Raw genomic sequence first — 25,476 nt, 5'->3', positions numbered from 1 at the left:
TTCTTTACAGAAAGGCTATTTTAAGACCAAACAAGCTGTTAACAAGAACAATGGACTGTGAGAGTTCTAACACTCTCAGATTGAAGGCGGAACTGGAAAGGCCAGCCAGTAACAGTGACTGCTGTACTTCTAGGCGAGGGGCAGGACACTGGAATATTCCTGATGTGACTACAGTAGGGGTGCAAGAGAAACACATTATATGTGTGTATATATACACACACACACACATGCTGTTGCCTACTTTTCACAATATTTTGGCTAGAGGATAAAGCTCAGGAAAAAAGAGCCAAAGACATGCAGACATGTCTTTTTCTACAGGTCCAGTCAAATTTGAGGAGACATCTCCAGAAGGGGCTTGCTTTTCCCTGCTGCCATCCACATACACTCATCAGCCCTGGGAATCCAGTACAATTAAGAATCTCAGACTGTAGCAAGCCTGATTTTTAAGAAGGGATCCAACTAGAACTGGAACTGGAACCCTAACAGTCAACACTTCTGCAATCTTATGCAGGTGCTTCTGAAAGTGTTTACAACTAGAAAAGAACTACACAAAGTTTAGGGAGTTATTAGACCTGTTTTTTCCTTCCCTGAATAACTGACTTAACAACTTTTCTTTTTCCTTCTTTTGGTGATAAATAATAGGTATTTATTTGAAATAAAAAAAATTACGTAAGTACCTGGACTACTGCATTTAATCGTGTATTGTAATTGTGTTACTCTACCTTTTTGCATCAGAGACAAATACACAATGAACATTCAGATATCACAGATTGCACACTGGATAGTAATTCTTCAGGTCTTTTACATAACCACCAAGAAACAGATATTGGAGTCTGCAATATAGTACAAAAGTCCACAATCAATCCAGTCTTAGCCAGTATCTTCAATTTACTTCTTTTGCTGTACAAATAATTGGCCATTACTAGGGCTTACAAGTTAATAACAGGACAAAAAATATACATTGCACTGACACAAAAAGTCAGCTGTGTTAATAGTCATGCAACAAGTAACCAAACTTGCTGAAATTAAAAATACTTTCTAAAAACAGTTTTAACGGCATAAATATTTTATACACAGTTCATTTACCAAAACAAAATGTATTTAAATGATACAAAGCAAAAATAAGTTTCTACCAACTTTATACATAAGAAAGTGCAAAATAACTTATCTAGAGTGTTTTGCTATTATTCAGACAGATGGCTGCTATGGGCAGCTATTTTCTTCTTCAAAAGCATGACATTACAGTTGCACACTACACACAAATGTTAGAATACATGGATGAACAAATGAACAGGTGGATGGATGAATGAACAAACTACAAAGACCAGGCAGGAGCTCTGTGAGGTACTCTCAGAATGCAGACCACACATAGGGAGATGTACATGTTGACAACAGATGTTGGTACATGAATTTACATGGAACACAGAAAGATATCCAGAGAAATAATTAGTTCATGTATGTGAGTGTACTTGTATGTGTGAGTGATTCTGCTGATTTCTGCATTAGAAGCAAAAAGAAAAGAAACCTGATTGAACAAAACAGTTGCCCACAGCACCAGCGGCCAGAGGAAATACTACCTTGAGGGTTTTGGTTTCCACCTTCTAGTTATGGAAGTTGTGTCGGAAAGTTTAAAAGTGTTCATCCCATATAGCTTCCTATTACAAAGAGGAATAACCTTTAAGTAACTACGTACACACATTCATACAGTCAAGTCTTTAAAGAACACCTCTGTCACTGGGTATGGGGTAAACATGGTTCATGGACAAAAAGAGGACGCTTCTTTTTAAAAAGTGTAGAATAACACTGCTACAACTCATCTAGAGGGCCAGACGGGGGCAAGGCCCACAGTTACGTAATAGCACAATTTCTGCAAACGTTGAACATCAGCATTATTTATTAGAATTGAAGATGGTGATGGGGGAGGGGCAGAGTGGGGGGAGTAAGACACAGAAAGGAAAACAGAACACAACTTTTCTTTAAGTTGAAGTATTAATGCCGATAATCCTTTTATTAACAAGTATATTTGAACTTTTAGAAATGGAAGTGTTTTAATCAATTTTGATATGTAATCATAAATAGACTGTAGGCTCAAACCCAGGTAAATAAAGATTTAAATTTAGTAAGCGTAAGGCACTAAAGCAGCCTTTGTATTTTCTCTTGGAGACCTAGTTATTGTTATCAGGAAGAACAAATTTGTTCTTAAGCTGGTTTCAGCCCATGAGGTACAAGATCACCATTGTACCAAATGCCTATTTTTGAATGCATGTGCATATATGTGCATTTTAGTGCATAAGTGTGGCTCTCCCCAGGGCCTAAAGACGGAAAGTTGGAAAAGCCAAAGCCGCTGTCCTTTGTATGATGCCTCTGTGAGGGTGTGAAGGCCTTTCCTTTCACACCTGTGAGGGTGTAAAGGCCTATCTTGGGCCATTAATGGTTCTACATTTTTCAAATCACAGGGCTTTTAGAATTGTTCATAATATTATCACTAAGTTTCTGGAAATGTTAAAATCTAGATTGTTTCATTTTTAATATATATTATATATATATATGTACATAACACACATTTAAAAAAATCCCACCACCAAGCCTTTTCTCTGTAAACTAATCTCTTAGCCCCTTCCAGCTTTAATCCCCCTGGATTTGTGTGTTCTGTATCCAACTAGTAGAACAAATTAAATAACTAAATATTAAAATACTGTAATTATATTCATAGCAAAAACAAAAAAATAGACATTGATACAGTATAAATCTCACTGTTTTCAGGTAGATGACATTAAATGGTAAAGGTTAATTTTAAGCAGTTCTGACATGATTCAGTTTTACAACAAAGTTTATATGTTAATTCTGTACACTTTTTTCTTTTCGTTTTTTACCCTTTTTTTGAAAATAAGCTATAGTAGAACAGTGTCACCAAAGACACATACTTACTATGTTCTATGCAAGATAAGCTAATTTTGGGTTACATGCAAATATATTTCCATTAATTGAGACAGGGCTGTTTCCTGCACTACATCGGTCATGTGGCCACCTTTCTGCAATGCTAAGAAGGTATTCTTTGACCAAACAGCAGTCCACATACAAGTTTAAAAGGGGCCCTGTTTATGTAGGAACAACACTGAGGTGGTACGTGGCCAGGTACAAGACGCCCAAATATTCCTGGTTTATCTTACAGCTGGACTCCTATTCTCCCATACTGTTTCCTAAAGAAGGTCCACATTATTTTGGTTACTAGCCTAGTTTAAGTGGAGATACTGTGGGCAACTTGAAAGAAATGACATCAGGCACACAGGCTGAGTTGGAAAGGAAAAAAAGACCACTGATAATGTCTTTGGGGATTTAAAAAAACATTTATAATTAATTGGTAAGTGAGGGATCTCAGACAAACCATAAGTAGTTCATTGAGTTAGTGGTTTAGTTTGAAGTTTCATGTTACAGGCAGTTAAGTCCTTATTTAGAAAAAAGGCCTTTTATATCTATTTACAATATACATAGTTACTTGCAAAGAAGTAAGATTTACAACCATTTTCTAAAAGCCTTTTTTGTTGTTGGTTTTTCCAAATAAGGATGAGTAGCTCTATAAAAATGAGATGCAAGAAAAGACAGTTAATAAGTAGCTTGGAGATAGCTACTGTCATCATGGAGAACTGGATATCGAAAATGTTGCTCCTAGGAAACACCTCATATTCTTCTTGTGCTGTTCACCTGAATCGCGTCTGCCCCATTCCTGTACTCTACACCCGTTTTATTCAATGATCCCTTTGAATTTTAACACTTCAAACACGTGGTATGAAGAGATGTGTAAACGGAGACTGTTTTCAATGCCTTCCAAGCTGGGACAGGAGAATCGGGAAGGGGTCTACAGACCGTGGTCTCCACTCAGCTTGTTGAATCTTCAACAATTTCGAGGTCCATCTTCTGAACCTCTCTCATGCTGTAAGTTATAATAACAGTTCTGACAAACACGCACCGGGGATGAGATTTTCAAGCGTTTGATTTCAGATTGAAATCGACTGCACCTAAAGGAAAGGAAAAGTCAATGAATTATAGGTCTTCTCCATGCTTGATCACTGGCACCAGAAACATTAGTAATTCAATGGAAAGCTTGCAGTAAAATACCAAAGGCCATACTGGTTTGTGTCGTGTGGCTGAATAAGGACTAAAAGGAATGCTGTATTATTTGTTTGTCTATGAAGAAAAGTAGTATTAAATAAGGGAAGCTATTTCTTTGAAGAAAATTGAAAAAATGAAAACCAAAAACCAAAGTTAAGATTTTCCTACACAGTAAGGCCAAGGTGTCTGAACAGCGGTGTGAGGCCATTCTACCTGTGCAGACTAACTCTCATGGCCTATAAGCTTGGGAGGCACGTCAGTGTCTTTTCTTGGAGCTTGACATATTTCTCTTGGAAATTAGAAAAACTCATTAGTGGAAATTTGAAGACTCACTAGTGAGCTAATGAGTATCTAATTTCAAGAGAATTACTAATGACTCATTAGTGAGTCTTCTAATCCAAGAGAAATACGACAGTTTGATCACTATCAAGTTCCACTGTGGTTTTAAACACTTTGATTGATCCATTCCTCAATCATTTCTTAAACAGGTAGACTGGCTTTCCTTTTCCATCCCAATACCCTCATTTCCTATTTATCTTGCTAGAACTATTTGAAAGAACCTATTCTTAAGAGATGTTCAAATTATTTAAGACATATTCAGAGTTCCTATTCCTCGAATAAAGTTGGGTGTGATTCAGGATGTGGTATTAAATCACTTGAGAAATTAAAAAAACATTTTTGTAGAGATGGGGTCTTACTACATTGTCCAGGCTGTCCTCAAACTCCTGGCCTCAAGTGATCTTCCTGCCTTGACCTCCCATAGTACTAAGACTACAGACGGGGGCCACTGTGCCTGGCCCCGAAACGGAGATTTATGTTTAGTCCATTAATCCACCAGTAAAAGTGTCCAGGGAGTAAATTAAGTAATATAAGCTTATGGGTTTAAAGAATTGTCACTGGACGTTACAGAACCCTCAAAAGTGTTAACAGCTCTCAGCCATAGAGACCACAGGCTGTGTGTTCTGGACAGTACTTCCTTCTGCGCCTGCCTCATTAGAACTTCTTACTGTTTGGTCAGTTTCCAATAACGCTTCTATCCAACATTTAACAGCAATGGATAATTTCAAAGAATTACCTATATTTAAACAATATTTTGAAAAGTAAACACTACAAAGAACAGATGTATGCCAGCTTACATACAAGAATGCTATTAGAAATTACTAGATTAATAGGGTGGGTGTGGAGGCTGACACCTGTAATCCCAGCACTTTGGGAGGCTGAGGCGGGTATCGCTTGAACTCACGGATTTGAGACTACCCTGGGCAACATAGTGAGACTTTGTCTCTACAAAAAATATACAAATTAGTCAGGTGTGGTGGCTCTCACCTATAGTCTCAGCTACTTGGAAGGCTGAGGTGGGAGGACTGCTTGAGCCTAGGAGACCAAAGCTGCAATGAGCAGTGTTTGTGCCACACTGCACTCTAGCCTGGGTGACAGAGGAACACCCTGTCTCAAGAAATATATATATATGCCTAGTGGCTCTGTGCTTTGAAAGGCCTGCTCTATAAAACCCATTATAGGTTTTTTAAATTTAGTTTTTTGAGATGGAGTCTCGCTCTGTCGCCCAGGCTGGAGTACAGTGGCGTGATCTCGGCTCGCTGTAACCTCCGCCTCCTGGATTCAAGTGATTCTCCTGCGTCAGCCTCCTGAGTAGCTGGGACTACAGGCACACACCAGCATGCCTGGCTAATTTTTGTATTTTTAGTAGAGATAAGGTTTTGGCATGTTGGCCAGGCTGGTCTTGAACTCCTGACCTCAGGTGATCAGCCCACCTCAGCCTCCCAAAGTGCTGGCATTACAGGCGTGAGCCACCATGCCTGGCCCCATTATAGGTTTTATAGAGCAGGCCTTTCAAAGCACAGAGCCACTAGACAGAATCCTCTGCCAGCCTCACAGAAATTCCCATAGGAAATGGCTGGCAGCAACATTCTGGCTGCCTCATCTTGAACCAGACTGTCCAGCAGAAAAGATGTAAGAAATCAAATTATGGAACACCTGTTTTGCCAGACTCCGAACTTGGCACTTTACAATACTCATGTATGTGATCTCATTTAATTCTCTTAATAGCTCTAAGAGGACTGGTCTTCTTACCCGCATTTACAGATGAAGAAACCGAAGCTCAGAGAGGCTCGGTAACTTGCTGGCATTATGGTGACAGAAAGTAGCACAATGAGCATTTGGTCAGTGTAAACCCAAAGACCATGCCCATACCAATATGCCAACGCTGCCTAAAACCCTCAGGAACTGCCTCACAATTACACAATTTGAGAATAATATGATTTCTGTGAAAGCATCTCTGGAGCAAGGCAATATAAGCTTTAAAGTGTACTGTCCAAGGAATCCTTTCTGTTGTCTGGTAGGGAAAGTAAAGACCGTGGATGTGCATCTGGATCCTGGTGTAGGACAGGGGTAACAGTCAAATCTATAGCCCTGGGACCACTAACTTTTCATATGTGGGAGAAATAGATCTTTGGCTCATGTCATATCCCAAAATAAATTACAAATGAATGAAGGACCTAAATGTGAATAAAACTTTGAAACTTTTAAAAGAAAATAAGTAAGATTATCTTTGTGGTCTCAGGAGAGGGAAAGAATTCTTAAGGCATAAAAACACAAAAATCATGAAGAGTAATAAATGTGACTGCAACCAATTAAAAAACTTGCCTGACAAAATTATATATATACATATATATATGTAGATATATATGTATATATATACACAAAGTTAAAATGCAAGCCACAGACTGGCAGAACATATCTGCAAGATATATAATAAAAAACAAAAAAACTTCTCAAAAAAAAAAAAAAAAAAAAAAAAAAAGGCAAAGTACCCAAGAGGAAACCCAAATAGCCAACAAACATAAAAAGATGTCTCGGCCAGGCGTGGTGGCTCACACCTGTTATTCCAGCTCTTTGGGAGGCTGAGGTGGGCGGATCATGAGGTCAGGCGTTCAAGACCAGCCTGGCCAACATAGTGAAACCCTGTTTCTAATAAAAACACAAAAAATTAGCTGTGGATGGTGGCGGACGCCTGTAATCCCAGCTACTTGGGAGGCTGAGGCAGGAGGCGGAGGTTGCAGTAAGCCAAGATTGTGCCATTGCACTCTAGCCTGGGCGACAGTGCAAGACTGTCTCAAAAAAAAAAAAAAAAAAAAGAAAGAAAAAAAGATGTTATCTACTAGCAGTGGAAGTTAAAACAACAAAGCACTATTTTTTAGCTATCAGATTGGCAAAAGCGGAAAAAGTTTGGCAGTAGCACTAAGAATTTGGAGAACTTCCATGTCCTGTTGGAAGTAGTATTAACTAGCACTACTGTTTTGGAGAGTAATTTGGCAATATCTAATTAAGATCAAGAATAAAGCTGTGTTCTATCAATTTTACTCCATCTCTAGAGGAATTCCAGCTTGTGTATTAGAAGGGCATTTACATGGATGTACACTGTAGCATTATTTATAGTATTGATAAAAATTCCAACTTGTGTGTAAAAAACCCTGAGAGGGCATCAAAAGGGAAATAAAGGCTGATAATTCACATAATAAAATAACTGACAGTAGTTAAAGTGAGTATATTAGAATAAGTTATCTATATAAGTGGATTTCAAAAACAATGTTGAGTAAGAAAGTTATAGAACGGTAAAAACAGTATACTACGTAAAGCTGAAAAGTGAAGCTGAAAACAAAACAGTATTATGTAATGTTTACAGAAGCAACACATGCTCCTGGAAAGCATAAAATCATGGAGAAGGGGTGTGATTGGTGAAGGGTACAAAGAGGATACTTAACATGCATCTATAGTATTTATAGAGACATTTCACGTACAGGCCTCTAAATTATATATGATGAATTATTAGCATATGTGCATTCTGCGTCATGGATGACAAGGTATTTGTGACTTGTATCATAGAAAAATTTCCTAATTGTAGTAATAAAGAAGAACAGAGAAAGTGAAGACTGGTTCATCCTAACACAGCATACTGTAGTGGGGACTCCAGGGCAAATTAGAACCTGTGTGCAGGGAATAATTAACATCCTTAGAGCTTAATCAAAACAAATTCAAAAAGCACGTATCTTGTCTTACTTCTGGCAGAAGAGCTGACCACAGTTCCTGCAATGGTGTCGTCTTTCTGTGAGTGAAAATCTCACCGCGCAGCCCGAGCAGCTGTCGCCGCCTTCATCCTTCACCCAGTGATCAGCAGCAGAACGGCCTGGCTGGTCACTTACAGACCAGCTGAAAACTCGGCCTCGACTGTCACCAACGAGGATCCTACTGTGATCCCTGCAGGACACACGACAAAGAAGATCACTGCATGGAAGGCCTCTGTTGTCTGTGATCTCCTTGATGCTCTCTGGTTTTTGGTGGATGTGTGTTTTGGGGTCGGGGCTGATAAGGGTGCCAGAGAGACAGCTTGATTCACCCAGGGAAGTAGACAAAAACCAAACTGAACCCAAATTTATACTTCCATTTCAACTTTCTTTGGATCACCCTTGCTGTATCTCTGAAGAATAAAAAAGGCAGTTTTTTTCACTTAAAAAAAAAATTCAGAATTAAAATCCAGTGTATAGGCACAGTGGCTCACACCTGTAATCCCATCACTCTGGGAGGCCAAGGTGGATGGATCAATTGAGCCCAGGAGTTTGAGACCAGCCTGGTCAATATGGTGAAACCTTGACTCCATGAAAAATACAAAAATTAGCTGGGTATGATGGTACATCCCTATAGTCTCAGTTATTTGAGGGGCTGAGGTGGGAGGAATGCTTGAGCCTGGGAGGTTGATGCTGCAGTGAGCTGTGATCGTGGCCCTGCACTCTAGCCTAAGTGACGGAGCAAGACCCTGTCTCAAAAAAAAAAAAAAAAAGAAAGAAAAGAAAAATATCCACACACTGACAGGTTTTTCTTCAAATTTATCTCTGAACTATGTATGATAATACAGATGAAATCTGTTTTCCCCAAAGACTGGGCTGGAGTATATGGCCCTTGGCTAAGCAAATGACTCAGATGGGATGAGGAGCTGTAAAAAGCCTGACACTTACTTGGAGACGCCCAAGGCAGTGACCTCAGCTGGGTGTGCGTTGTCCTTTCGATCAAAGGCTGTGTGCATAGTCAGCTTACTCCTGAACACCAGCTGCCGTTCCCACCGGTACCCTGAAGTGGAGAAGTGGAGGACATGACCTACTCAACTGAAGGAAGCCAGCCCTGGGGAGATGTGCTCCAAGACTGTGGCCTTAAACCTAGGGTACCTCAACATGAAGTTAGAGCCGCTTTTCCAGCTCTCGGCAGCTGCTGCCTTGGTTGAAAGTAAAGCTATCTAGCTTAACATTAACATGGGCCAGGCTGGGGAAACCTCTCGTTGAAGGAGACTAATGAGAAGGGGAAATTTTCAATGCAAGAAGATGCATCCAATTTCTCCAACTGAGGACCTTGCCTCTAACTCTATTCTGGGCAAAGTTACCTAGGAATGCAGTTTTATTTATTCATTTTAAATTAGCTTTCATGATTTCGTGAGTTGTGAATAAATGCAGTTTTTGGTTTGAGGTATTTTTCTTTGAAAGATGCCCAGCATATTGCAAATATCATTGTAAGACAGAAACTTTAAGTCCACTTTACACTAGAAGAAACTGAATTCACAGAGCACATCCAGGGTGGGGACCAGGGAGAGCAAGACCCCACTGCCTCCATTCACCAACCCTCACACCACATACAAGGAGTGAGAAATAGATACCAGACTTCAAGTTACCAGGTTTCAATCTGCTGTAATTCCGCACCTCAATGGGATTGGGGTGGGGGTGGCTAAGGGGGCCCTGCAGATGGGCTCTGGTCTGGCCCTCTGAATAATTCACAAATATGAAGCCGTCTTTCTCATCTAGGCTGAGCTGGTCAGACCAGCGTCTGGAGTCGTCGGAGCCACTGTCAGTACACCAGGCGGCTGTTGCGCGGCAGGAGGCTGCCCGGGGCCTGTGGCTGGTGCTGCTGGGCTGGCTTGGAGTGTCCTTTGGGTCCTGGCTGACGCTCTGCTCATCTGCTTCTGAATCGCTGCTGTCCTCGTCTTGGGCTTCCTGCCCTGGGTGAAGCATTGAGAGAGTTGGAACATACAGAACCATCAAAGTTACACCCAGCTTTGTTCTACTAGCATTTTTGCTTCCAGTTATAAGCCTCTATAGACATAACATTTTAAGCTAAGTGTAACAAAAAAGAAAGTGTGTGCCAGGATTTTTGGCTAGAGTACAGAGAGCAAAGAAAAAACAAGGTAGAATTTCTGAAAGAGTTTATAAAAAACTTTGGCCAAAATCCTTGGCTTGGCATTCAGCCTCTCACAATCTGGCCAGAACCTGCCTTTGCCTCACACTGCCTGCTGTGGTGCAGCTAGATGGTGTCACTCTAGCTGTCTCCCTGCAGACCTGCTCCTCCAAGGGCGAGCTTCCTCACATGCTGCTGATGCCACCTAGATCCATTTTCCCAATCTCTGAGTGTTCCGACGTCACCTAGCTTGAATTCAAGGCACAGCTTAAACGTTCCTATTTCTAAGTCATCCAATTCCTTCAGGTCAAAGTATTCTCCCCCTTTTTGGGACTCCTTTAACAGTTCTGTGCCTCCTGAGTTCTTCAAACTGTCATCCTAAACTATTACTTTTGGATATTCTTTCTACAAGATGGTAGAGAGAAGGGCCACTGTATACAGCAGTCAATGACTCACAGATTGAGTCAATTTTTATTTTTGGATTTATTTTTACAGACATGGATCTTGCTCTGTCCCCCAGGCTGCAGTGCAGTGGAGTGATCATAGCTCACCGCAGCCTCAACCTCCTGAGTTCAGGGAATCTGCCCACCTCAGCCTTCTGAATAGCTGGGACCACAGACACATGCCACAGCATTTAGCCAGATTTACTAATCTGGCTAAAGATTAGTGAATTATTGATGACAACTTTAATTTAGAATTTTGTTCTTCTTCCTCTTTTCACTGTTATTTTGTATTTCCTCATATCAACTCTCTATTCCCTTGCAATAAAGTCTACTGGAGGGAAAATGTATGAGAAACAAGTATACCTGGCCCTCCCTTTCTCTGGGTTCCACATCTATGGATACAACTAACCTCAGATGGAATATATTTGGGGAAAGAAAACTGTATCTGTTATTGAACATGTGCACATTTTTTTTCACTGTCATTAGTCCCTAAACAATACAACATCACAACTATTTATACAGCATTTATACTGTATTACTAGTAATCTGGAGATGATTTAAGGTATACAGGAGGGTGTTAGTAGGTTTTATGAAAACAGTCCATAAACCATTTTTTATCAGGGACTTGAGCATTCTCGGATTTTGGTATCTAAGGGAGGTCTTAGAACCAACTCCCCAGGACACAGAGGGATACTGAGTCCACCACACAGTTATTTTTTTTTTAACAAGATAAGTACTTTGTCTGTTTCCTACTAAGTAGGAGTCTATAGGACTAACATGAATAAAGTTTTCACCCCAACGGCTTATGATGAGTTCTGAGGTCCACAAACAAACAGCTTTGGAAGCGGCTTTAATTTCCAGTGAACCCCTAGCTTGTTTACCTTTCACCCCAGCAAGTGCCCACAAGTCTCACCACTTCTACATTGTCCAGAGTCAGTCCTTCTTGTGGGCTCTCTCCCTCTCTGCCACTTCCGCCAGACTGCCCACAATCAAGACATATATATATATATATATATATTTCCACCCTGAATTTGACCCCTTCTCTCTCACTCATTCATCTCATCTTCCACTGTTGTTTACTTAAAAGGTTTTTAAGGGAAGGGAAAATGACCCACTTCTCATTGGACCCCTTAATTCAATATCTGACATATAATAGGTAACCCCCAAATACTTACTGAATTAAACTGAATTTTTATGTCCCCAAACACCCAGATGACCTTTTTGGTGGGGCTGTAATTAGAAATTTACATGTACTAATATATTACCAGCATTAAAAATGTCCTGCTCAAGGGATCTTTTCTCTTCTCTGGCACGGAAAGTAAAAGCTACTTTCAGCTTATATCGAGAAGTGACTTGTGTCCTTCTGCTAAATTTTCTTTATTAACTTCCTCATATCATCAAAGTCACACTGAATTCTCAGTGTACACAGCCAATCATGGAGAAACAATCTGAAGGTCAAACTTATAACTCTGTTCCTTTCCAGAACTCTGTCCCTTGTACCCACTGCTCTACACCACAGGGGCAGCTTCTCCAGTGACTGCCACACAAAGCAGATCTCACCCTGGCATTATGGCATTGCTTTCAGTTATTCTGGGTGGAAATCAATTATCTCTATATTTCACTGGAAAATTTTAAATTGCTTCACAAACAATAGATAATGGACTAGATAGGAAACCAGTGTTAGGCTTCAGTGTGACTTACAGGTTTCAGTAAGAATTAATGCCCTAATGTGAGCAAGTCTGACTGTGGACTCTGGTCTGCCTCTGTTAATTGTTTACATACATGAATGTACCTGTCATCCACACTGAGCCAGCCCCATGGTGGGCAGAACAAATGTGGGACTAGGGCGTAGCAGAGCTTGTCTGACTTATACAACAGCCCGTCCTCTAGGTTTGTTCTGTGTTTTCAGAAGTGAAAGCCCAAGCCTTTGGTACTCCAGGAACTGAGTGCTACATTTAGTATGGAATGTGGAAGTTAAGTACAAGACACCACGACACCAAATGTTACCCAGTGAAGTAGAGAAAAGCTTGCATGTCTGCTCAAGGGAATTACATAACAGGCAGCAACCATGCTTCTCCAAGCAGTGCCCAACCTCGGGCTCCTCTTTATGTTGTTCAGTGTTAAGTTTATCCACAGTGACTTAAAAGAAATGTGAAAATGACTGAGTCATTTTTACCTATTTGTGCTTCTGGACAGTCTTCCTGCATTTCTAGGACTTCAGCAGGCTCAGGAGCTGGTGTTTCAGGAACTTGCAAAAATTCCATTCTCCAAAACTAAATTTAAATAAGTACAAAAATAAAAAAGTTAAGAAACAGATTAAGGAGCCAATTTACATTTTACTCAATGAAGATAAACTCTCAGGGTTAACAGATAACTTCCATTATGTTATACAGTTAGATTTCTCTGTATCTTGGAAGATGTGGCAGGGGGCTGCCTACGAACAATGGCTCTTTCAAAGCAGAGGGAAAAGATTACAGTCAAATAAGTTTAAAAACATGGTTCAGGCCAGGCACAGTGGCTCATGCCTATAATCTCGCAGCACTTTGGGAGGCCAAGGCAGGTGAATCACTTGAGGTCAGGAGTTTGAGACCATCCAGCCTAACATTATGAAACTTTGTCTCTACTATAAGTACAAAAATTAGCCAAGCATAGCAGGGCATGCTTGTAATTCCAGCTACTTGGGAGCCGAGGCAGGAGAATCGCTTGAACACAGAAGGTGAGGTTGGAGGCTTCAGTGAGCCTAGATTTTGCCCCTACACTCCAGCCTGGGTGACAGAGAGAGACTCACTCTGTCTCAAAAACAAAACAAAAACACGACTTAACTAAGTAAACTTTTTTGTTTCCTACAAAAAACTCTCAGAATCTTATACATGGTAATATACATTATAGACCTCCTAGAAGGCACACAGTAAGCAGAATCCCCAGGTGCCTGGCTAGGGAGCCGTTTTATGCTCCTTCACAGATTGAGCAGGGTGAAAACGCCACTCTCGAGGAAGCGGACTCCAGGGTGTGTGTGTGTGGGGGTTTGTGTGTGTGCATAGATGTGTATCCTATGAGGCACAGGGTATGATATGGGAGTGGCCTAATGGCCTCATTGTCTCTCTGCATGTGACTCTGACAAAAGAGAGTGGTAATCATCTGCTCTCTGCTTTTACAAACAGCACAATTAAAGAAAAACAAGCACAGACTACAAAGGTGAATACTCCATTACCTCTATTTTCTGTAGAGGCCCAGCATAAAGCAACTAAGAATAGGATAAACTCCATCTAGGCTTCAGGTGCAATCATCTGGGATCCCAATTTTCCAGCACTGTGAGTCTCTGTAGGGAAGAGACTTATCCCTGCTCACTAATTTCCCTATAAAGCCATTTGACAGGCTGAAAACCCAGTACTTCTGCAGTTAGCATTTTTAGCAATCCCAGTGTGACATGGCAATCATGTTCAAGTGACCTCATTGTGTCAAGCTGTCAAATGGCCAGTAGCATTACTAGAAAGAGGCGAAGACACCGGTGTTCCTCATGTCTGATAATGCAGAGGCCAAGGCTTGTCTGAACTGGGGCGAGAGTTCGCTAAACATTACAGCCTGTTCACGTGTTCTTAACCCATAAATAACAAGTTTCAGGTAAACTAGGACAACAAATATCCTAATGAGTTTTTCTCTCAGCTCACTTACCCGAACCACTCCATCTGAGTGTCCTGTCACTATGACGTTCTGTGTGTCCCATTCGTTCATCTCCGACACGCAGCAGCAGATGATCTGCTGGCTCCTACCTGTGAACGTGTTGACACTCACGATAGGGTTCCCATTGATGCTCCACACATGGATGTATGTGCCAGCACAGGACACAATGTCCCCCTGGGAAGAGAGAGAAAAACACATCATTGTCTTCGCTCCCTTCCTATTACATTCTGGTTTCTGAAGCAAATTGAATCCCTGGCCTAGCTCTCAAAAAGCCTTTCAGTCCTAAGATTAGCAGCTAATTTCTTAGGTAACCTGAAATTCAGTGCTTGCTGACTTAAAAAAATACCTTGAACAGAGGCTTCTTTAAGAATTCACAGTTGAGTGGATGCAGTGGCCAAAGGGACCACAGATGGGAGACAAAGGGCAGGTTCATGTCCCTGGCACACTGCTGAGCAAGGTCTGGCGACACAACAAAGCTCCCTGTCATCTGAGGAGATGATGAACTGCTCTTCTTCCTCCCATTGTTAACAAAATCTATTATACCTTTCATCTAGAGGCAGGAATCCACCTCTACTTTTACAAAATGAGTCCAACCACCAAAACCACGAGGTAAAAGAGGCATTTTTCAGTCCAGATATAGTTGTGTTTCTCTCTTCAATAAGTCAAAAGGTACAATCTTAGTAATGCTGTAATATCCTATTTTAAAATCTGTATTCAAAATAGGGGTGGGGAAATGTGGGCGGAGAAAGGGACACTGGTTCACGGGTCACTTCTTGGCAAACTTAATAAACCCCAAGACTCCCTGAGCTGATAACTTACGTTTTTATGAGTCCCAAAGATAGAAAAGAACAACATATTTTCTCAAATTCCACCAAGCTGGGCTCTACCCAACCTGGTGAGAACATAACCCACTAAAGCTAAAGAAAGAAGGATGCTTTCTGAAGCATCTCATGTGTGCCAGTCACCAGGGTGGAGACTTTAGATGTTCTAGTTAACCCTTAGAGCAACATTATGAGATTATCACTAGCCCTGCTTTAAAGGATGAAACTGAGGGGCAAAGAGCTTAAGTAACATTTTTATCACCAGAGATTTGAAGTCAGCTTTCTATAGCCCCAAAGCTTATATATCATACTGTGCTGCCTCTCTCATTCCTAAGATAGCCTGGTTGTCATGATGCTGAATATTAGCTTTAGATAAGAACTGGTAAAGTTCAGTACCCTCAGGAGATACATAAGAACCTACCTAAGTCTGAAGATGGTCAGCAAAAACAGTGGAGAACTAGAAGATGCAAAGCAGCACCAAGGTAAGAAAGAAGGTAAGGTGGAGGAGGCTGGGGTAGGGTGAGAAGGACTGGGCCTGTTCCGTCCACAGTCTGTGCTGGTCTTGCTACTGCTCCTCCTTACTCCTCCCATCCCCCAGCTCTTCTGCCAAAATGGCAAGAAATAAACCAAAACCCAAACCAAAATAATACTTAGCAAAGCACTGCTGTGTCTACTTCTGCATCAGTCACTGAACCATTTCTGACTATGAGTGTCAGCAGTTAAGTTTTAATTAGTGACAACTGCTCCATTCTGCACTGGGCAAGACATTCTTCAGTTACTCTGGGGCCTTAATTAGAGTTGATTAGAGTAAATCCTGTCATTATGAGGGCTGAGACATAAGAAGAATAATGAAAGACAAAGTGGCTTTGGCCTAAAATGTAAACTGAAGTAAAGCAGACTTGATATTGGTTGGAGAAACATAACAGAAATAGAAATCTTTTCATGAGTTTTTTTTTTTTTGAAACAGGGTTTTGCTGTTGTTGCCCAAGCTGGAGTGCAGTGGTTCAATCTTGGCCCTGACCTCAGGTGATCCTCCCACCTCAGCCTCCCAAAGTGCTTGGATTACAGGCGTGAGCCACTGCACCTGGCCCTATGAGTTATTAAGAGATTACAAAAGCATCTTAAAAAGAAAAGACTGCTTTTGTAGTATTTGAAGCAAGTATTTCAATCCAGTAGGTGTACACTGGCTCAAATAACAATTGGCTATAATAAAATTATCAGTCATTAAGAACAACCCCAAAATGAAGTGCCCCAAATAATGGATTAAGCATCTGACTCAGCAACACTGCTGCATTAGGGCAGTTCTGCAGCAGCCACATTTTCATAAAAGGTTCAAATGTTTGCAGGACCAACCCAACGTGTTGTTCTGAAAACCTCTTAAACCTTTCAGACACAAAAAACAAATCTGACTCTTCTACCCTTGCACGTCCCCCACTTATTCTCAACCTGATTACACCTGCCATTACTAATCAGACACTCTAAGTGATTGACAATTACAACTGAATTCCTTTCTTTTTCCTGTTTTAATAAGTGACTACAAGATAGCTGACTAAAAGCATAATACTGAGTAACTTTTGGTGGAAATTAAAGATGCAGCATCCTGTAAGAGTAAAGCTGTCTGTGTAGGTGACGGTGTAAACATCACGCAATGACATGGCTAGAACTGTTCTGTGTCATGAAGGATGGCCCTGTGGTAGGGGTGAGGGTAAGGTGGCAATGAATATGTATAGCTAAGAAGTAATGAGGGTTGGGTGGGTTCCTGTTGACTCCCAGGATGGATTTCCGTATGGGGCATTGCCTACACACTGACATACATCATTTACCTACTAATGTGATAAGCTCGTGGGGCCTCAGTCTCTGTAAACCTGCCCTCAAACTTCCCCTGTTTACAGACCATCTTAGCAATGAATCCCCTCTTGTCTACTTCCTTGGTTTGTGTAGAAAGCTCCTAGATGAGGTTATTTATTGTATTTGAATTATTTCATTTATTTGTATATGAGATACTTATTTCTGAAAAGAGAAAGTATCTTTTTGTTAATTTTCGGATCTGTTTTGAAAATAGCTCTGTAAGAATTTTTCACTTGCTTGGGTACCAAAATGTTGCCATTTTTACTTTCCTTACTCTGAATATATTTTATTGAAAATTTCAACAAATTTCTAACATTCATTCCTTTTTGAAACTCATTAGTACTGTATTGCCTAGGCTGGAGTACAGTGGAACGATCTCAACTCACTGCAATCTCCTCCTCCTGGGTTCAAGTAATTCTCCTGTCTCAGTCTCCCAGGTAGCTGGGATTACTGGCATCCACCAGCATGCTTAGCTAATTTTTGTACTTTTAGTAGAGACATGGTTTCACCATGTTGGCCAGGCTGGTCTTGAACTCCTGACCTCAAATGATCCACCAGCCCTGGCCTCCCAAAGTGCTGGGATTACAGGCATGAGCCACCACGTCCGGCCAATTTCTAACTTTCTTTTTTTTTTTTTTTGAGACACAGTCTTGCTCTGTTGCCCAGGCTGCAGTGCAGTGGCATGATCTCAAACTCCTGACCTTGTGATCCGTCTGCCTTGGCCTCCCAGAGTGCTGGGATTACAGGTGTGAGCCACAGTGCCCGGCCAATTTCTAACATTCTTAACAAGTCCTACAAATTTCTTATATTTTAAAAAACATACGCTAGAAAGCTTTGTTTTAACTGAATCTTGTTCTCTCTAATGTATGCAGCAGTGAATGGATTTTAAGACAAAACTGCTCTCTGGATTACAAACTTTTTTTGGTTTCCAAACCACACTAAATCAAAGAAAATGTAGTAACTTTTATAAAATGAATGTCTATCAACTTCAAAAACAATTAACCATCTCTCAGAAAAAAAAATGTTTTTTTTTAAGAGATGGTGTTTTGCTATGTTTCCCAGGCTGGAGTGCAATGGCTATCACACGTACAGCCCATTACTGATCAGCACAGGAATTTTCACCTGTTCCATTTCCAACCTGAGCTGGTTCACTCCTCCTTAGGCAACCTGGTGGTCTCTGGCTTTCAGGTCACCGTATTGATGCTGACCTTAGTGCAGACACCTGATGAGTATAGTGCCCTATAGCACAGAAGTGCTGGGCTGAAGCAATCCTCCTGCCTTAGCCTCCCAAGTAGCTGCAACTACAGACATGTTCCCCTGAGCCCCACCATTTTTAATTTGGTTTGGCCAAGACTACTTGTTTACCTAAACATAAATGAAGTGGGCAATTTATTACTTACTGTGGGCAATTTACTACTTACTGTTAATTCATTGATACAAAGAGCAGAAACTGGAGCTCGATGCCCTCGAAGCTGGGTTAAAAATGACAGTTTGTTCAAATCCCAAATGATACAGGTTCGATCACGGGACCCACTGACAATTATGTGATAGGCTAATGATGCTGTGGCACAGGTGACAGTATCAGTGTGGCCCAGTAAGGCCTACAAATGAGAACAAACAAACAAAATCAGACTGATCTCAGTGGCAGGGTTCCACAGTGACTCCAGAAGCTCCTAGATCCCTCAGGAAACAGTGGCATGCAGGCTGGGCAGTGAGTGAGTCGAGCAGTGGTGTCTGGAGAGTGTGGAAGGCAGACCTCTTCTCTCCTCCTGCTGACTGCCCTTGTCTCAGCCCACGGGGGAAGACAGAAGCCTGGAGCATTCTGGAGGCTCTTTGTTTTCACATTACTTCTTTCCTGGAGTTGGGCTAGGATCTTAGAAGGAAGGGGGAATGACAACTGCAAGCCAGCTTGAATTTCTTGATACCATTTTTATATAGAGATGTATTGATTATGGGCATAAAAAATACAGAATTTAAAATCTATATCTATTCTTTTATGCCACAAACTCCCGTTCGGTCCATTCTAAGAAATTACAATAGAATGAATTTTTTACAAAAATGCATAAACTGTGAGAACCACATGGTTGTAGCACTTGGTCTACAACAGACAAAGGGAGAATGTGGTCCTGAGGCGACAACATGCTGAAGTCCTGCTGCCAGTGGGAGATATCTGAATATCTATGCCTGCGAGAAATTCCTTCTTCAAGCTAGAATAAGAACTTCCCTCTTTTGCTGGAATATGAAGAGAAACAGGACCCTCAGAAATGGCAATGTGTGAAAATAAGCAAATATTCGTAATAAAAAGATTCGGATTACTGTTAGTAGTTCCTGAGTATTTACAATGGGCCACCTGCCCTGACAGAAAAATATGTCTGCTTAATAATGACTTGGCTTCATCCGCTGCCTTCCACACACTGGGTTGTAAGAGGTTGCCTCCTAGTGTACATTTGGGGAAAGCCTTGGGTGTAAATCAGTGTAAACTTGGAGGAGAGACTTTTCTATCACGTAGAGTAGGTATTTTTTTATAGATTGAAGGTTGATCAATTTTTTAATACTTTCAAGAGAGAACTATCTGTGTATACGCATAATATATATATATACATATATATATATATACACACACATCTATATATACGTATGTATAATACAAAAAAATGAGTTGGCTTAAATTTTGGTCATATAGACAATTTTACTGCATGCTTGGCAAACCCCAGGAGACTATTTTAAGTAGGAAGTCCTTTTTTACCGGCACATTACTCTCAAAGTGCATTTTCTAAATGGAAAATATTTGTAAGCAGAATTTGGATCAGCAAAATGTACTATTAACCCTGTATTCTGTTCAAGACTTTCTCTCTCTTTATATGCTTGCCTCAGGACCCAGCAACTCTGTGAAGTTTCTGGCCTATATACATGATTCAGTTTTACACTGAACAGGGGTTCAATTTTTTCCAGAGATATTTATGACATCACTGTTTGAGTCTGGCTTTCAAATAGCTTTGAAGTCAGACAGAACTTAATTTAAATTATACCTTTACTGCTAGGTGTGACTTTAGACTTATGTCTTGACCTCTCTAACCTGTGTCTTTTTCAGGGGTAAAATGGGGCTAATAACTGTCTTGCAGAATTGTGTGGGCTGGACTTTTGTATTTGTAGAATACTCAACACAATCCCCTGAAATAGCAGGTGCTCAATAAATGATTAGTGGTATTGTTACATTATTTTTCAAATTTGTATCATTAAAAATACCTAGATATGTGCTCCTTATTTAAAAACTACCTTATGGTAAGTTGTCTCACAAATCCAATGTTAAGAAATGGCTTAATTATAAAAGGACTCTTGCTTTACGTAAAAATTAATAATAGAATCATGTATGTAACAGGCAATCAAAAATACTTGTTAATTAAAACATCAAGGGCTCTACTGAATACATTCATGGGTTTGGCATGTCCTTAAGGATATGACAAGTGAGAAAAGAGAAAAACAAAGAATTAGGAATTTAGTGGCAGATAAATGGAAATCACTCTGGAAGGAAACTGATATGAGTCAACAGCAAACATAATTCAGTTTGCAAAAATTCAATTTAGATTTTTGCATTTATATTACTTAAATACACTGAAGTATATGTACCTAAAGATAACTTTCTTCAGATTTTAACAAAGTAACTGGCTTAGATCATTGTTAGAAACAGCCTATACTGATTTCCTTTTTTTTTTTTTTAAAAAAAGTATTTCTAGCAACAGAACCTAACTTTGGTTTTGTCAATTATACCTGAAGTACCTCATAATTAAGGAAGCTTTTTAGTTCCTACAGGGTGTAGGCACGGGAGATGGAATATGTCCCTCTTGGCATGTTCTACGTTCTCTGTTACCTGTTTGAGGGTGAGGGTCTTGGCCTTTTCTTTGGAGGTGCCCATCTCCCACACACACACAACTGTGCTTGTTCCACCTGTGATGACCAGCTTGGGGTTGGGGCAGATTGCACAGAGAATCTGGCCCCACTCAGACAAGCATTCATAAACAGTCACAGCCTGTAAAGTAAAACGGATGTGAGACACACATGCCATTAAGTGCTATGAATTTTTGAAATTCAAGGAGCAGAAGCTGAGTGAAGGTGCCGGCACCCCACCGGCAAATAGTAGCTCACGTTCTGTGCTAGCTTTAGTTCAGCAGCATATCCACTGAATCTCTACCCTAAACTACCCCACCACCTCCCAACTATTGTTGCTGCTGAAAGCCATAATCAAAAAGGGCTTTTTCATAATAGGTGTCTCTGGTTTCTCCAGATTGGGAAAATGATGCTCAAGTTGTATGACCTATGGAAAGTGTGGAAAAAGGATGCATTTGCTGTAACAGAATGTAAAAAGAGAGTGTGACTACTGCTGTTTAAGGAGAAAATCAACAAAATGAAATTGTGTTACAAAGCAACATAACAGACTGTGCAGATTCTTTTTGTCTTGCATTTGGGAGGGGACTGTTAGAAGGCAAACACAGGGTACTAGAGGATCACTACAGATTGTCTCTCCAAGAGGAACTTATGGGACTTAAAAAAGTTGCTGTTGCTTCTTGTGGGATGGGGCAACGGGTTTTCTGCCAGCTTGTTTGGAGCACTAAAATGAAAAGTGGGGCAGATGGTGACTCATCAAAAGGAGGCTATTCTGGTTGACAGAAATGCTGAGCACCTTGCTGGCTAGGATCTCTCGGAGGAATTCTTTGAGCAAGAAGGAAACTGTTAGCCCCGATTACACAACTTTCCAAAAGAGGCTTGTTCTGCAGAAAACATGACGTCTCTGTGAGCTCTTTTATCCTGCTCTCATTCAGTGAAGCTCTCCTTTCCCCAACAGGGAAAGCTCACCTTTCTTTGGGGTTTGGAGGAACAACTGACAAGCTCTTGGAATGGGTTCTTCCCAACCCTATTAGTCAGATAGGATATCCAAACTACGAAAGAGCAAGGTTAAATGGGTAGGCAGGGAATAATGCAAACCTTGTCTGACTCATAGGTTCCCAGTCTGCAACTGAGGTCTGCATAGCCCCAAGCGAAAGTTTTATTCCAGGCTGGTGGGATAAGAACCTTATTTTGTTCCACAGCAAGAATACCTTTATCTGTACATACAATTTGTCCCACAGGTTCTTTGAGTTCTAGATAAAAGAAATCATGACATTAGGACAGGAACAGGAAAAAGTGATATCATTATCTCATAGGGATGATAAAGTAATTTCAAATATTCATACAAATCAAGCATCATGACACCTACATTGAAACAAAATGAACTCAGAAATAGAGCTGAGGTTTTGAATCTCCTATAAGACCTGCTGGGTGGAATGTTGATCTTAACAGGTCCTCTGCAGGATTTCCCTCCAGCTGTCCTATTTCCAGGCACGCTCTGCTTTGGTTACTAACAATTAGGTCTGCCTCCATAGGGTTGTACAGAGTAATCTGGGATGCTCCCCAGAATGTCATAGGGACACAGATCATCAACGAATCTATGTCTTTAATCTCTCCCAAGTTATAGCCAGCCCTTAGACTTCCCTTACGGAAGGTCATGGCATTCCCCAAGAGGCATGGACTCTGTTCCACACCAGCACTCTGCTGAACACATTACTACTCCAGAAGAATCGCCAGCAGTGACTGACGCTGGCACAGAACAGAGTCTGTGTAATGAGGCCAAATGGCATAGAATGGCATACCAGTTAGGGAGACTTTATTTTAAGCCACAATTTCAAGATTTGGCAAAACTCTATTTTTTTCATTCTAAGGGGAAAAACCTATTTGAAAAAATATTTTTAGATATTCAATTATATCATTAAATAAAGATAGATGTCATTTCACTGGCAGATTAAAAATACGTTCTTTTACTAGTATTTCGGATAGGCAAAATATACTTCAATGAGAATGAAGTTATGAAGACAAACTTTTTTCTACCTATAAAGTTGAAGTCACAAGACTTTGGTATTTTAGAGTTTTGACTATCTTAAAGAGGAGAGAGAAGCCTGTTTCGTTCTTTCTGATACAAAGTCCAACAAGCCAAAAAAAGAAAGAGAAAAAAGAAGGAAAAAGAAAAAATATAAATACTAGTAGGTATTTAGTAATTTAACACAAAATGTATGGCATTTATTAAACAAATTATGCTGCCGTCAAAAAGCAAATTTGTTATTGTTAAACTGGGATTATGAAACAGTCCCATTAAATCATAAATCAAAACTTTATTTCTCATTATCTTACCTTTTACAGGTGTTAGAGAAGGCCTCAAGTTGTCTAGATGATGAAAAAAGATCTTGTCACTTGTAGATCCTGGTAGGACAGAGATTCCTGCATTGTCTCCATTGAGTCGACTTCTCACTCGCTTTGGTGGATGAGGTTTTTTAAATAACTGGTATGAAAGAAGATGACACACTTTATAATGAAAGACAACACATATAAGCCCTTTTATATGCCAGGCATTGTGTTCTTATTTCACGTAAGGTTCAGAAGAACCATTAGGTGCTATATTATGCCCATTTTACACCTGAGAAAAGAAATTCAAAAAGGCTGTGAAGGTGGCCAGGAACTCACACCTGAATAAGCAGGGACAGAACAATGATACTAAGGTGTGGGTATTCTGTTTTATGCTAAGCTGAATTCACAATAACTTTACAAAAGAAAGTTAATCTACAGTTGATTGACAATTATTTTCCAATGACATTCAAAGTTGACTCGTTGCAGCCCAATATACCATTCTGTGCCATTGAAGGCAGGCAGACATTCTATCTAATTGGATTATTTTTGGTTTCAATGTGGCCTTTATGTGATTTAGAAATGTCATTTTGGTGTCCTAAAAAGATGCTACTGATTTGCTGAAAGTGTGAACATTACCAACTTCTTTGTACTTTGCTATGTTGCAAAGGGAAAAAAGAAAAAAAAAAGTGTTACAACATCATTCAGTATTTCTATAGGATTAAAAATATTAATGGCTGGGCATGGTGGCTCATGCCTGTAATCCCAGCACTTTGGGAGGCCAAGGTGGATGGATCACGAGGTCAGGAGTTCAAGACCAGCCTGGCCAATGTGGTGAAACTCTGTCTCTATTAAAAATAAAAAAATAGCTGGGTGTGGTGGTGCGTGCTTGTAGTCCCAGCTACTTGGGAGGCTAAGGCAGGAGAATCGCTTGAACCCAGGAGGTAGAGGTTGCGGTGAGCCGAGATTGTGCCACTGCACTCCAACCTGGAGTGACAGAGAAACACTCCGTCTTAAAAAAAAAAAAAATTAATGTCGATTTAAGATGACTATTTTTCAATTATTATAAATCTTTGAGACAGGTAGAGAGTAGTTTCTGTCGGAAAACTTGTATTTGAGGAGATGTGAAAAGCTTTAAATGAAATGAGATTTAAGATGAATATAATACCATCACACTTTGTGAATTAGACATTTTGGGTTTCCAGGAGAAAAAAAACAGAAAAAATTCTTTGTTCAGAGGAATATACACATTCCAGGCTCCCAAACCTTTAAGCGTCTTGTTCCTATTTTATCTACATACAGGACCATGAGATCAGGCTTCTGTAAAGATACATACTTTGAAGGCACATTCATGAATGTGCATTTACTGAAGCACTTTTATGTGAGGACCTAAGGATAGAGTGCTATACCAGGCTGAGGGTATATTAATGACATATGGAGATGACTACCATAAAGCCTACATTTTTGAGGATGGTTTTACTTGAAAGTACTCTCTATTACTGAGTGTATGTCCCAGAAATATGTTGGCATCCAAATGATACTTCCCAGACTTCAGGCCTCTTCTACTTCAAAGTAGCACAAAAATCCTGCAACAGTGCAAGTGTCTTTGATTTTTATGTTCACAGTATATATTTCCCCTAGGGTATGAAAGATGGCTCCAGTCCTTCTAACTCTCAGGAAAAAGATATTAACTAAATATAGGTACAGCTAATATCCTTCAACTGTAAATAGAATTTATCAGCAAACATTTTGCTTTAAAAGTAAACATGGTCAGGTGCCGTATCATGCCTGTAGCCTCAGCACTTTGGTAGCTAAGGTGGGAGGACTGCTTGGGTTTAGGAGTTCATGGCCATCTCTGGCAACATAATGAGACCTTTCTCTATAAAATAAAAGTAAACATGCTTCTTTTATTAGGGGATCAGACTGCACTGTGAATGATACAGTTAAAGCATGTCCTGCTATCAATCATGGCTTTTCTACATACAGAGATGTGCCACTGTTTCGTGTGTTCTCAAGTGTCAGTCCTGGAAACCTCAAAAAGGTTAACCTACGAAAAGGGGGTCCGTAGAGACATCTAAAGCAGGAGCAGAGAAGGTAGCCAGGATCAAAGTATGAGCCACTGGTCCTTA

At 40.3% G+C, this 25,476-nt stretch overlaps 1 protein-coding gene across 10 annotated transcripts in view; it reads right to left on the bottom strand.

The window, feature by feature from the left end:
* Positions 1-686: 686 nt before the first annotated feature.
* The window catches only part of WDFY3 (WD repeat and FYVE domain containing 3), a 296,888-nt gene continuing 272,098 nt past the window's right edge, over positions 687-25,476 (bottom strand). For all 10 annotated transcript variants that reach the window (XM_032239698.1, XM_032239700.1, XM_032239705.1 and 7 more), the window contains 10 exons: positions 23,357-23,504; positions 22,118-22,272; positions 21,006-21,164; positions 18,559-18,738; positions 14,460-14,642; positions 12,964-13,060; positions 9,845-10,168; positions 9,141-9,252; positions 8,188-8,385; positions 687-4,016 (listed from right to left, as the gene is read on the bottom strand). In XM_032239698.1, the coding sequence (XP_032095589.1) occupies positions 3,893-4,016; positions 8,188-8,385; positions 9,141-9,252; positions 9,845-10,168; positions 12,964-13,060; positions 14,460-14,642; positions 18,559-18,738; positions 21,006-21,164; positions 22,118-22,272; positions 23,357-23,504 (1,680 nt within the window). In that variant the 3' untranslated portion in view covers positions 687-3,892. The remainder of the gene's footprint in view (positions 4,017-8,187; positions 8,386-9,140; positions 9,253-9,844; positions 10,169-12,963; positions 13,061-14,459; positions 14,643-18,558; positions 18,739-21,005; positions 21,165-22,117; positions 22,273-23,356; positions 23,505-25,476) is intronic.

This window comes from Sapajus apella, unplaced genomic scaffold, assembly GCF_009761245.1.
Source record: "Sapajus apella isolate SASKATOON/1434 unplaced genomic scaffold, GSC_monkey_1.0 scaffold45, whole genome shotgun sequence".
NCBI lineage: Eukaryota > Metazoa > Chordata > Mammalia > Primates > Cebidae > Sapajus > Sapajus apella.
Note: the sequence above shows the minus strand (reverse complement) of the source record. Positions and strands in the feature narration are given on the sequence as shown.